The sequence below is a fragment of the Teleopsis dalmanni genome, chromosome 2 (genome assembly GCF_002237135.1).
Source record: "Teleopsis dalmanni isolate 2A chromosome 2, ASM223713v2, whole genome shotgun sequence".
Classification (NCBI taxonomy): domain Eukaryota; kingdom Metazoa; phylum Arthropoda; class Insecta; order Diptera; family Diopsidae; genus Teleopsis; species Teleopsis dalmanni.
The window spans coordinates 23,961,985-23,976,303 of NC_051847.1; the positions used below are offsets into that span (position 1 = coordinate 23,961,985).

General features: G+C 27.7%; 3 protein-coding genes across 3 annotated transcripts; all 3 read right to left on the bottom strand.

Annotated features, from left to right (window-relative positions):
• Positions 1-1,251: 1,251 nt before the first annotated feature.
• LOC119677642 lies at positions 1,252-1,759 on the bottom strand. The gene is made up of 2 exons (XM_038089084.1): positions 1,566-1,759; positions 1,252-1,501 (listed from the first exon to the last, which is right to left on the bottom strand). The coding sequence occupies exons 1-2, from the start codon at positions 1,729-1,731 to the stop codon at positions 1,275-1,277; spliced, it is 393 nt and encodes a 130-aa protein (XP_037945012.1). The 5' UTR covers positions 1,732-1,759; the 3' UTR covers positions 1,252-1,274.
• Positions 1,760-4,350: 2,591 nt separating this feature from the next.
• Positions 4,351-4,695, bottom strand: LOC119674138. The gene has a single exon (XM_038085262.1). It carries the CDS (start codon positions 4,693-4,695, stop codon positions 4,351-4,353), a length of 345 nt encoding a protein of 114 aa, XP_037941190.1.
• Positions 4,696-6,421: 1,726 nt separating this feature from the next.
• Positions 6,422-6,886, bottom strand: LOC119674139 (keratin, type II cytoskeletal 1-like). Its single transcript, XM_038085264.1, has one exon. It carries the CDS (start codon positions 6,884-6,886, stop codon positions 6,422-6,424), a length of 465 nt encoding a protein of 154 aa, XP_037941192.1.
• Positions 6,887-14,319: the final 7,433 nt, after the last annotated feature.

The window sequence follows — 14,319 nt, forward strand, 5'->3', positions numbered from 1 at the left end:
GAACAATCAAATGAATCGGCAATAGATGGAGAGTCGGAGAGATTAGCACGTGGTCTTGGTTTGGGCGGCAAATTCGGTGGATTTGGAGGTTTAGGACATGGAAGTTTCAAAGGTTTTGGAGGTCTTGGTGGTCTTGGATTTGGTGGACTCCATGGACTGGGTGGAGGTTTTGGTGGTTTAGGATTTAAGAATCTTTTTGGTAAACATTTTGGTTAAATGTTTTATCTAAAAAATTGAATATTTTTTGAAAATTCTTGTACAAAGTTTTTATAAATAGTTACATTTTTTTTACCAAATCATTTTTATTACAAACAATACCAAATATTCAGTTATTAAGTAAAAATCACATTTGTCACGTTTTTTAGTTTAAGATAATTTCAATAAAGAGAAAAAAAAAAAAAATGTTGGTGTCTATTATTTTCATGTTAAGAACTGAATCTTAATCAAAACTTGTATTTGGAAAGGAATTAAAATAATTATTACTGTATGATTAATATATATCGTGATATATATTTCTGATAACATTACTTATATAAAAAGACAATGTCAATCCAGTATCGGTACAGTCTGCAATCCAGATGGCAATACTTAACAAAGGTTCATTGATAATATTTTTGATTACAAAGATATGTCCAATTTTTACCTTCGATAGGAATAATAATAGTGGGTGCAAACTATTCTTAAGTATAAAATCCTTTTTAATTCTAAGATGCCTCAAGATAATTGGAAAAAAGTCAATAAACTTTTTTATATCTTGTGATAAACCAAATGATCACAAAACTTTTATACAAAAGGCGAAATATCTTTTATCGGCTAAATTCATTTAAAATCACTAAAGATCAGACAAAGTCGCAGTTTTTCGCTCTATTGGAAGCCGGTATGTTGCACATTTTGTATTCTTTTCTATCCTCGATTAAATTTATTATAACATTTTTATATTTTTTAATTTAACAGACACGTAGTACCTTAATGGTTAAATAAATGAAAACGGGCTAACAGTTATTAAGTATTAAAATCTGTTTAATTCTAGGATGACTATAAATAATTGGAAGAAAGACAATGACATTACTTATAGTTATAGCCAATTATAATAGTTATGATTGTGAAAACTGTGGCAACGACTCGAAATAACGCTAACAAATAGCCTTAAAAATAACTTAAGTTTTTAGAGACTTCTTTCTGATTTTTAAAAAATTTATAAATTTATTTAGTTATAATTTATTTGCATTTGTTGATATAACTGCATTGCCTCCCAAAGTATTCTAAGAACGATTTTAATTATTTTCCTTTGCCTTTTTTCTCAAAAGTTGTCTTATTTTGAAAAGCATTGGCCTTTTATTTGATCCCATCACCTCTGCTTGAGCAGATTGCACTAACTCCGGCAATTCAATAGCGTTTACATCACGGCAACCCCATAAGGTGCACCTAACTCTCATACGGAACTGTCCAGCAAACTTTCGTAAGTTCTTACGTATAAATTGAAATTGAGTTTGGTTCGTAGCTAAACTTAAATGAATTCAAACAATTTTTTTATTAAAATATAAAGTTTTTCTATTAATACTTACGCAAAACTCCCACATTCGCGTCAAAAGTATTCGCATCTATGAACGTTTTTCTTGTAGTTGTTGTTTGGGTTTCAGTTACATTCTCGTTACATTTCACTGCGTGGAACCAACTGAGCGAAATTGGAACTAAGAAATAAATTACAAGTTTACTGTTGATGAACTTCATCCAACTGTTCACCCTTCAAAAGTAAAAGCTGTCAAATGAAATTTATTTATATACCATCACGCAGTTACAAATAGTTTTGAAGTTAATTTAAATGTTATAAAAAATATTTATGAGCTAATTAAAAAGACAGTTAATTAAATAATAATATAATTTTCTTGATTAAGACACTTTCTCCTTTAATTAGAATCTTAATATTAGTTGGACTAATCTGATTTGATTTTGAGAATTAGAATTTTTAATCGATTTAAATAAATGTTTTATGACAAAATACTAATCAATGGAAATTATGTCATATATACAAATATAATTCATATATACAAATATATGTGTAATTTGTAAACATTTCAAATAAAAATTTAAATTTTCTATATACTAACAAACTGTATAGAAATCAAATGAAACCGAAATGAATCACAAATGTAAATTAATCAGTCTTCTAAAAATTTGTACAAATACTGGGATAAAAAAAGTACAGATGAAACGATATATAAATAACATCAAGCCAAATTTATGCATTGTTGACCTCTAATACTAGAAACCGGATTGAGTAGCAAACATAAATATTATTGACATAAACTAAAATCAAATTAATATACCGAACTCTATGTTATAGAATCTAGGATAATAATATGAAGTTTATATTTAAAATTTTCTGCTGACTTTATAATTTTTGTAACACAAAGAATTTATTTTATTTATGTATTATATTTATATAAAATTTTTTTTTTTTTAATTATTTTACCTTTTTTATTAAATCTTCTACAAATCAACTCAGAACTAACAATATATTATATATTAAATCCTTCACCTCCTAGGAGAAACATAGGGCCGCAGAACTAACAATAAGTTATCGCTAATTGCAGTAGTAGAAGAAAGAAAATAGATAATTATTTGCCCTTAGTCAACCCTTCGTCCAATTTCGTTTTCTTAAATAGTTGGGTTTACCATATATAGTTCCTTTTGAGTCGCTGGGTTCCAGTGCTGTGGGTGAGATTGCTTGCAAGTGAGTTTAGGTAATTCCTGAATTTGACTGCGTACTTTTATGTATTAGTGACAATTACGTTTATGACTTTGTTAATTCGAAGATCTCTATAAATATTCGTATTTTTCATATACCAGGGTGACCGACTATTTGCCGAAAGATTTTCGATTGAGCTCTTTGGCGTTTTTCAATGTTTAATGGAGAAGCAGAGCTGCAGAGTTCATTTTAATATAAAATATAAATTAAATATTATTAAATATTAATTATTAAAATATTATTTAATATAAATATTAAATATATTTAATTGTATGTACATACATCAAAACTGACAACAATGCTATCAAATACTTGCCTTTAAATTTATCTAGAGAAATATTAAACTAACACTATAAATATTCTAAAACATATTAGCTGTTATAACTATTTTAAGTAATCAAAATTGACTTTTTGTTTTGTTTTGACGGAAAAATATTTGTTGTAGAATTCCAAGCTTAAATCCTTTTATGAATGATGTAGATGCTTTTCTAAAACATCTTTTAAGATTGCAGTAGTCTAAATATATGACGACTTGCTGTTGTGATATCTCAATCAAAACCTCACTGCAAAGTCACTAAAATACATGGCCTGGTATTATCGTGGTATACCACAACACCTATTCTCTTGTTTAATTCCTTTGGTATTTTCTGTTAAATTTTTTTTTGTAATCGGATATTTACAAGTAGTTAAAAAATGTTTTGTAATCAACATTTCAATTCTTTTGTGATCTCATAAATATTTATATCCAATTTATTCATCGACTTATTTAATAACAGATCGATTAAGTGAGTACCATGTTTCAGTCAGGGAACCATTTTTAGCAACTGGTTATTATACTCGTAGAATATATTTATCACAAAAAACCACAAAAGCTTGCACATTCCCGTTCCATAATTTTTATTCCTATTATTATTTATTATTACTTATTTATTAGTATTATTTATGTATTTATGTAGGATTTCGCTCAAATTTCACATGCTATAATTTTAAGGATGCTTAAAAAATAAAAAAATGTTCAACAATAATGAATTTCCCTATTAGCATGTAAAACAAAGTAATGAACTTCGAGATTAACTAACAGAAAAACGCTGATTACTTTTTACCCAATCCAACATATCAACCACATATTAAAGAACTTTGATTGTTAGCCAAATTAATTTATATTATACACAATATGATAAACACATATTGGTCAACACATATGTTGTTTTATATTGGAGATATCGAAAAAAATTTGATACACTGCTAAATCAAACAAGCAGTCCACATTTAAATTTTGTTTAATAAACTTTTAATAAATTTATGCTTTTATTTTGCCTAACTAATAAAACTTAATGAATGCTTAAAAATTTTAAATTAATAACTTTTATTTTTAACAATATTCATATTTTTAAAATTTAATTAGTATTCTACATAAAATACTTTTAATAACAACAATTTACTATAGCTTAGAATATCACATTTCGTCCATTTATATGCATTTAGTAAGTCTTACACTTACACAGATTGAAGATAAGATACTATTTGTTACTTTAAAATTTACAACACAATCAGTACAAGCAATAAAACTTTCGTTTAATATATGTTTAATGTTTAAACTTTTAACCATAAAATCCACCACCAAATCCACCGAAACGATTAACAACACGTGTACGAGTCCGAGTTATAACACGGGTACCTCCAAAACCACCACCGTAACCAAATCCTGGGCCAAAACCAGGTCGAAAGCCAGGACCAAAACCAGGTGCATATGGTGGTGGAGGCGGAAAACCGAATTGACGAGTTTTACGTGCTGATATATTTTCATGGCCCTCCGTGTCTACAGCTGGTAAATTATTATCCAAATTAGCATCTTTTAAGGCAATAGAATCTACATCATCTGCGCATATAAGTTCAGCAACTATGAGTCCAAGTAGACACAGGAATAACAATCCATAGGTCTTCATTTTTTTAGCGTATAACTTGTTCCAAATATTAATTTTAACTAAATTCGGCGAATGTTATACAATTGATTTTATAGCTTTAGTGTCTTAATTTTTTTTTTAATATTTCAATCAAATAAAATATTAAGAAATAAAATTATAATCATTTTAGTAAAGTAAAGAAAAAGAGATTTTTAATTTTATTTTTTGTTATACGGAAGTAATTATCTGTAGAACAGTGAAGCAAAAAAATGTACTCAACAAAATTTATCAACCTATGGAGGTAAAAAATTTTTTATATATATGGATATATTTATAACTATTGTAGATATATTTATGAAAATATATTGTCAAAGTATGTAAGTGGATATATGTGCAGTCAAATTTTTGTTTCTTATAACTATAACATTATATTCATATCTACAAAAAAATACTTACCTAAAAAATTACTAAATTTATATAATTTATTAGCAAAATTATTAGAGATATTTGTCTGATAACTGTAAAATACAATAGATCGTTTTATTAGTTTTATTTATTTTATAACAATTTTATTTTGAAATAACGAAATTTGGCCCACCGTATTATGTATTAATTTCAAGTACACAATAAGTACTATAAACGTCAATTTTGATCAAATAAACGTATGAAAAATACACAATCAAAACTTTTTCGGAATTCTTTTGTCAATCTTGACCACATAAAAGAGTTTTAAATAATTTAGCAACGTCATCTATTTATTATTTAAAATTGGCTTATTAGATTTGTTGGGCCAGTGTGCGGCAGTTACTTCCAAATACTTGAAACTTTATATAAACAAATCATAGATTTCATATTAAATCAATTTTTTTTTCAACACAATGTTATATCAATTAGGAAATTTGATTAGAAACAAAATTACAAGATAATTGATACTTGGAATTACCCAATAAATATATAATTCTGACTGACACCAGCTTTTGAGTAGTACGAATAAATAAAATATATCTACATAAAATAAAGATTGCAAAGTATATATAAATACAATACCGTATTTGAAATAATTATTCCTTTAAAATTTTTCTTAACATTCAATATATATAATGTCTCACGCGATTCTAATGTCACTTTTGTTCACAAATCATGGATCGAACACAATCGAAATATATCATTTGAATAAGCTTAAGCACACTGAAATCACAGAAATTGTATGCTCTTTTTTTCATGGATGTAAACCCCATATTCTTGTTTCTTTCTACATTTATGATGGAGAGAATAAATCATCCCTTCTAAGTACCAGAAGTAAGCACTGGCCCAGCCTCTGATGAAAAATTACCTAACGCAAGATGGACAAAATGGCGAATGGCGAATTATGGTGAAACATTTAGAACATCTTAACTATTGCATAAACATATAACACATACAACATATAAATCTATTAACATAAAAGTCTATATAAAAGAATTTTCTACAAATTTTGGCTTTGTGACCTTGTGATTTTGGAGGATCAAGCCTCTTCAAGAAGTATGATTAAATATATTACTTATAAAAAAAAAACATTTTATTTTATTTTGTGAATCATATTTTAACGTTTTATTTTTTTCAATAAATAAAATTATCTGTTCCAGTGACAATTAAATATCAAATACATAACTTCTTCACACTTTTTTTAATACACATAATTTGTTTTTAATTAAGTAGAACGCTTTTTTAATTTAATTAAATCACATAATTTTATTGCACTCTTTGATATTTCTAATAATTCAATTTTTCAACCGAAGATACCGCCACCAAGTCCGCCAACACCAAATCCCTTCGCTTTAAATTGAACTTTTCCAAAACCAAGACCACCACCAATAAAACCTCCACTTCCATATCCACCATAACCATAACCAGAGGCATAAGATGGTATTGTTTGTACTGTTGAAATGGTCGAAACGACGGGAACTGTGGTAATAACAGGCACAGTCTGTATTATCGGAACAGTTTGTATGGGTGTTGTATAAACTGGTGCAGTAACACCACCAACGAAGCCACCAACTACACCACCTCCAACAATACCACCACCACCACCGCCCCCAATCAAATGACGCGTTTTTCGCACATTGGTGTTGTCAGTATTAATTGCATCCGCTGATGTCTCCAATGGATTTTGAGGCTGTGTCAGCAGTGCTACTGTTTCAATAGGTTGAGCCAATATTTGTTGTTGTTGGTGCAATATGAAGCATACAAACATGACCAACCCTTTAAACAACATTGCGACGGTTTTGTCTGATATTTTTTTCTTTTTTTTACACAAAAACAAATTATTTGCTTTAATTTTTTAATATTTTTTAACGCTGTCAAAGTTTTGGCTTAAAGCTGTGCGGCCAGTTTGCGTCCAGCGCTGGACTACTTGTGATTTCTGTTTGAATTTTGCAATATTTTCGGCATTTATATTAAAGTAAATTACTAAAAGTTTGATGAATTTTAATGTGATTATGTGCAAAGTTTATCTTTTTAATTCACACCTGCAAAAATGAAAATTGAGATTCACTGAAAATTTGTCTGTTTTAAATTTTTTAATAAATAGTATTTCATATAAAACTTAAAAATCAGTTTAAAGGGCAATCAGCTTTTATCTTTTAAAATTTTCAAAATATTAAATCAACTATCGACACTTCAGATATTTTGATGACTTTAAATTCTAAGAAATTTTAAAGCAAGAACTAAAACTAACTTTTTAAAATAAAAAATATTTGCTTATTTTAAAAATTGATAACAATTGAAAAAGACCAATAACTTCTACGTATTTTAGGTCTATAAAAAACATAATATAAACAATCTTTGTTCATCAGAAATATGAATCTTTTTTTTTTGAGATTCATCAAAACTGCAGCCTTACGAAGGCAAAACTCATGTATATGCTTCTTTTATAGTCTCTCAGCATATTTTCATCTTTCTATGGTTATTTTGTTTACAGATTTATATTGTTTTCAAGTGTTTCATTTGTTTTTTTTATTTTTATCTACTACGGATAGTTCACTGCAGTTATAGACTTTTCTAGACTTTTGTATTTATTTACAAATTACTAATTAATAGTAAAAGCTCACAATAATTTCAAAACAAAGTTTTAGTTAATAACATATAGTTTTTAATTATTTGCAAAATAAACGGAGTAATAATTGATATCTTTTTCAATGAACATTAAAAATATCACAAAAAAAGGAGTACATGGGGCGTTCTAGAAGGTTTCCGCCTGAACACTAAGCGGATATATTACGACCAAATTTTATTTGTATGCACAAAATTTTAGAAAACAATCTTAAACATATAAAAATGAAAGTCTTTATGGGATACTAATCTTTTCTTCGGCGTAGTCACACACAATAACATATCAGATTACCAATTTTAATGCAGAATAATGACATTCAAAAGACCATATGACTCTACGACCGCACCCATTTGATATCTTTCGGTTATTGTAGCCGAAACTTAATAAAAAAAGTAACAAAATTTACTCAAGTACCTAGTAAACACATCGTATATCACAGACATCGCTTGAAAAGATATCAAGTACCTTTGGCTTGAATAACCAGTCACTGGTTATTTGGCAGACACGCTTCTACGTTGGAAGTTGTACTTCAAGAATGTTGTGAAACTTGTGACAATGGGCAGAAACAATACAGCACTTCTTTTGCGGCTGATCGCCTCTAACTAAAAGTATAACTAACTTCTCAAGTAACTATAGCATCATATCTCTTAGAAAAGTGCCAAGCGGTAAGTTCATGCTCTTCATTAAGATTTCATAATTAATAAGCAATTAAGGTTTCATGTAAATTTCTGTTAATTCAATGAGCCCACACAGTTTAACCAACCTGTTTGACTGTCACAATAACCTCACATAACCCAGAGTTAAAGTTATTTCTAAAAAATTTTTTAAAGCAGGCTTTCAACATTTAAAAAAGAATTCTTAATTGCAAATTTGAGACTTACATGCAATGAAAAATTTAGAAAGAATAAGAGCATTAGAGCATCTATAAAAAAGTTTAAATTATGAATAAATTATGTCATAAAATAAGCGACAAAGAAATTATATATATATTTTTATATGTTAAGCTTAAAACTGTTCGAACACCCCTCGTATATAAAACAATGCTGAACTAACAATGAATGGTTAAGAAATTTCAGTTAAATTGTAATATTTATGTACATATGTTATTTTCTGTAATAAATATATATCTGCTTTAATCTGAGTCTGAGCATTAGCATCTCGCTAAATATATGAGAAGGTTATTGGCATGGAAACTACTATCGAAGTTTAACACATCAATTTTAACAGTTGTGACCACGTGCATGGATGGATAAGTCGGAACATAAATACAATACACAACTTCCAACATAAACAATTATGAAATTCAAAACAAACATTTGAAAAAATTTACAAGTTTTTTTGTATACTTGGAAATTCAATAATTTTTTCGCAATCAATGAGTCTTAGAAAATAAACAAAATTTTAACAAAAAAACACATAAAAACCTTAAAAAGATTGAAACCTATATTCACAACGTCAGAAACTTAAGAAGAAGTTGGAATTATTTAGAGAAGAAATTTTTTATACATAACAGCATGAAAAATATTGGTTTTTTGATATTTCTAAAATTACTGTTAATAATAAATGCAGACTGTGCAGATACTGAAAATCACTCAGACCTAACATTAAAAGCTGTTAATCAAAATAGACTTACGCGTTCTCTAATAGCAAATGAACCAACGATCCAAGCTGTGCCAGTAATTTCTCAATTACCAATTGTGCAACAAGTCCCTATAGTGTCGAGTGTGCAACAACCAATAGTGGGTGGCGGTGGTGGTGGTGGTGCAGGCATTGCTGGTATAGGTGGTGCAGGTATTGCCGGAATTGGTGGTGGAGCAGCAGCGGGTGGATTTGCGGGAGCTGGTTTTGGTGGAGGTTTTAAACGTTATCGTGAAACTTATCATATTAAAGCTCGTGGACTCGGTGGTGGTTTCGGCAGAGGTTTCGGTGGCGGCGGCTTTAAAGCGCGTTATTCTTCTGGTGGTTTTGCTGGTGCAGGTGGTTTGATTGGAGGTGCCGGAGTGATAGGTGGCGGAGGAGGATTAGCAGGTGCAGGACTGTTAGGTTAATACAATATTCTAATATATTGATACAATGTTTAATTTATTTAAAAACTAAGAATTTGGATGGAAAATAATTAAGAAATTTCTATAAAATAATTTAAATTACAAGAAATATATTTAAATTTGCAATTAAGTTAAAGTAAGTAAACGAGTACATATTAATGAAAATAGCTTCGTAAGATGAATTTGAAATGTCATTTCAAATCGACTTTTTAAGATATAAATTGATTAGTGACGAACTACAGGACCAATAAATTTTTATATTTTATGTCATAAAACATACATAATATATCGATTTTATTACTTAATATTTATCTAAATACAATTATTGTATTTGAAGTTATGTGAATTACTTTACTTAAGCTTTCACTTACAACTAAGCCTAAGTGATAAAATTAGATATTATATTGGTTTAGTTCTTTAGCTATGTTAACACTATTGTATTTAATGTTTATTATAAATGAAATTCAGTCAGTATACAATTACTATTGTATTTAACTCGACAAATATGCAGAAGATATGCCATTTTTCACACAAAATCTTATAAGACCATACTAAGGGGGTTCAAGAAGTTAAACTGTAAACATAATATAAACTGTAAACATAGTATATATATGCACTATATCAATTTTTTCACTTTTAAATGAAATATAATATACGTACTTTTTTGTGTTTCATTACAAACTTAGTAAGAAATAGGTGTTAAAATTAAACTCAATAATGTGATTTAACTTAAAATTCAAGGTTTTATTCATAATACTATATAGGTTTGGAAAATCCTATATAGTAAATTTTAAATAATTTGTAACAAACTTTAAAAAGATAAAATCTTCAGGTTCTCTAAACAAAAAAAAGCATACAGTATGAGTAAACCATTCCATTAATTGCTATAGCTAATAAGTGAAGAACTTATACAAAACTTTAAGTTTCGTAGTTATACACATATCCATATACGAATAAAACGTGCAAAATATAATTTCAGTATTTATAAATCAGCTTCAAATGTGTTTTTGTACATGGGCACCCTGTTTCCTTGTTGCACATATTTTGCTGACTTGCGCAATTCAACCCCAACTATGCCACTCACAAACAGTGTTGCCCGCAATCGAGAATTTGTTTAGAAGCAAACAGAACCACAGGAAAATTCATGCCAAAAAATTCACTCAATTAAAAAAGGCAGGAAGCCTCTTCAATGTTATTCCAATTTGAATTCAGTTGCTTAACTCAAAGTGTCGAGTGTGGTCGGTTTCTAAAGTGGCAAGTGGAATATACATGTATTTATGTACGTATGTACACAGTACATATGTATCATGTGATAAAAGTAGAAGCGGACAAATTCCCTGTATATATTTAAAATAATTGACATTAATAGAATGAATTCATATAAATTTAATGTAATAAATTAGTGCCGTCATAGAAAACGTAGTGTAACAAAATAAAATTACAAAATACCCGTGAATACAAGTCACTCCTTACCCCGTAAATGTATTAAATCACACATAAAATAACTAAAAATTTAGGTGAACAGCACGCAGCATTATTATTCCTCGACGACGTTGTCTAAAAATAACGTAATAATTTCTTATAATATTTTTTAATTTCTTGCTAAACCAAGCAACAAAGTGAAATAATTTTGGTTTGTTTTATTTTAGAAAAAATAAATACAAAAAAAAAAAACAAAACAGCCAAATATATCACGCATGTTTTATATTGTATTGCAGCATAAAAATATAATTTCTATCATTTTAATTAATAATCATAAATTTGAAATAAAGAATAATTTTAAATTTCATAATAAGATAACCATAAAAAAGTATTGTAATCATATTTATATGATATAAATTTTAAATTTTAAATTGTATTAATTTAAATATTTCCTTTTAATATTAGTGAATTTTCATTGAAACAAGTACCATAGGATACATCAGCGAAAAGACGGTAAGCTAAGTTAATTTAAACTAAAACATTTAAGAATTATAATAAATATGTAATAAAGCTTCTTTAATAAATATTGAGACTCATTTTGTTAAGATAATTTATTTTCAAAAAAGTATAAATAAAATTCAAAATTTTTGCAATATTTTATGTTGCAAAACGCTCATAAATTTCTAAACAACAAAACTTCTTCTCTGTCCCTTATTGAGCAATTTCTAAAAGGAACTATCCCTCATAAAACAACGGTAACGAATATTCTTCAAAGATTCTCCCTTTTGTTTTTCTCAATTGTTATCCTCTCTTCTCACACAGTCACTCACAAAGTGCATTTGTAATAATTTATACTACATTCATATTACAAATGATTGAAGCAGGGTGTTTTTTTTTCAATTTGAAGAATCTGACTGATACCCTAAGGAATTATTTGAAATATTTAGAATAGAAATATATTTTAAGATCCCTATTTGAATAAAAAATATTTTTATTAGTTAAATTATGAAATTTTTTTTTCTTCTATTGTTTTTAGTGGTTCTTCACATTAGGTGTAAGAACAACATTTATCCGTAATATGAAAATGAAGTAATATTTGAGTTAAAATCGGCTTTGGTACGCAAGGCGGCCACTTTAACCTAACACGATTTTAACATTGAAAGTGTTTTAAGGAAGATTTTTTATAAAGAATACGGATATACCGGACAAAAATAAGAATTTAACAACCCTTCTTTATCCTTTTTTAGTTTTTCTTTACCGTCGTTGCTTTTTCCTTGTACGAATGCAGTACTCCTGTGATAACTGTTACAGGCCCGTGGTCAGAAATGAAGTTTGTGGTGGGACTTTAAAATTTTTTCAGTGTAATAAAATAATTTGTTATTTTAGTGCACAATTATGATAAGTTAATAATGAATATCTTTTACATACATATATAAAAATATAGTCCTTCGGTTAATTTGAAGGGCAGCATCAGCCCCTTAAGCAGTCTTTAAGTGCCATAACTGTTACTATTATTGTATTCGTATAGGTGTATGCTTGTATATGCTAGTATAAATTTCAACAAATATAATGTTCAAGAAAAAATAACTTTGTTGTTTTTAATATAATTTTATCTATCAAGAAAAGAAGTAAAAAAAAAGATATTGCAACAAATAAAAGAAAAAGAAGAGAAATTATTATGTCTCATTTTTTGTTTTAATATGTATTTATTTTTAAATTTATTCACCTTTTGATGGTTTTGACATTTTTTACTTGAACTTGACGGTGAATTGTCAAGCATTGATTTGTGTACATTCCTTTAACGTAGGTTTACTATATTTATACGATTTTATACTAAAAATAATATCACACTTTTGAGCTTAAAATGACAAGGTATTATTATAACCACGATAAAAAAAATTTATTAATATACGTAAATAACTATTTAAGAAATATTTAGCACATTTTTTATTGAAATAATTATTACATAAAATTGAGGTTTATTGACTAAAAAGGATGCAGTTAATATAGCATTACTCTTGGTATAAAGCATTGTATAGATCATATAGTTCTAAAATGTTAAAATGTCTAAACTTTAGGATCACTGAAATGTATTCAAAGGTTTCTGAACTAGAGCATTATTCAGGTAACCACTTAGTTTATTAATCTCTATAGAGAACTCCTGAAGAACACTGAAGACTATTGAACATATTGGAAATATAATATTAGACTTTATAATGAATATAAGTTTAATTTATAGAAATTGTGTTAAACCGTGTTTTGTTTTTTCTAAAGGATTTGATCTAATACGCCACTAAAAACTTTAAGCTTGTAATAAATAATATAATAATTTAAATTTTAACTATTAAATTGATTCCTAAAAACTATTTGCAGAACGAATTGACTTCTCTGTAATCATTTATGCACTGCTCTCATCTGATAAAATTTATTTATTATTTGTACTATAATCAAATTTATACCATATATTATTATTATTAACAAAAAGAAGTAAAGTAATAGTTAATATTGTTGACACTTTAATACCCTCTACACTGATAGTTTTGTTGCAAGAGAACTTATAAAATATATCATTAGATTAATTGATGTAGGAATAACGATTGACAGGCAGCCCATAATTTTGTAATAGTATAATATCTTAACATTAATTAAATATAAACAAAAATTATATATTAAAGTATTAAATCCACAAGTTACATTCCTCCATGTGAATAATTTTAAATTTAAAATTAACACAGACTAACGTATAAATTTATATGGATTTTAGAACTTTGTCCACACAAATTCCTATTTATTATTTATTTCTTCCGTTCTCACACAACATTTTAACTTAAAATAAACAAACAATGCGTTAAAATACAGAAACAATATCCATATTTGGCAGATGTCGAAGTTGCAAGGCAAAAGTGTTCCACCCACATTGACGTAGGTTTATTCGAAATCTGAACCTTCAAGAAATTTTAACTAGTTCAAGGTTATGTTCAAACTAACTTGCTTTATGAAACATACGAGTGTGGGAACGTACATTGTACATTGGTATATGCTTTTGAGTGCAATACTTCCGGTGCTCAACTCTCCTCGTACAGAACTATTCAATTCGTTTAGTGAAAT

Bases quoted from the DNA above. Each gene is read 5' to 3' on its own strand.
- LOC119677642 (XM_038089084.1), bottom strand. From the start codon at position 1,731: ATGAAGTTCATCAACAGTAAACTTGTAATTTATTTCTTAGTTCCAATT. The intron at 1,502-1,565 runs GTAAGTATTAAT...ATTTAAGTTTAG, and splicing joins CGCGAATGTGGGAGTTTTGC to CTACGAACCAAACTCAATTT.
- LOC119674138 (XM_038085262.1), bottom strand. From the start codon at position 4,695: ATGAAGACCTATGGATTGTTATTCCTGTGTCTACTTGGACTCATAGTT.
- LOC119674139 (XM_038085264.1), bottom strand. From the start codon at position 6,886: ATGTTTGTATGCTTCATATTGCACCAACAACAACAAATATTGGCTCAA.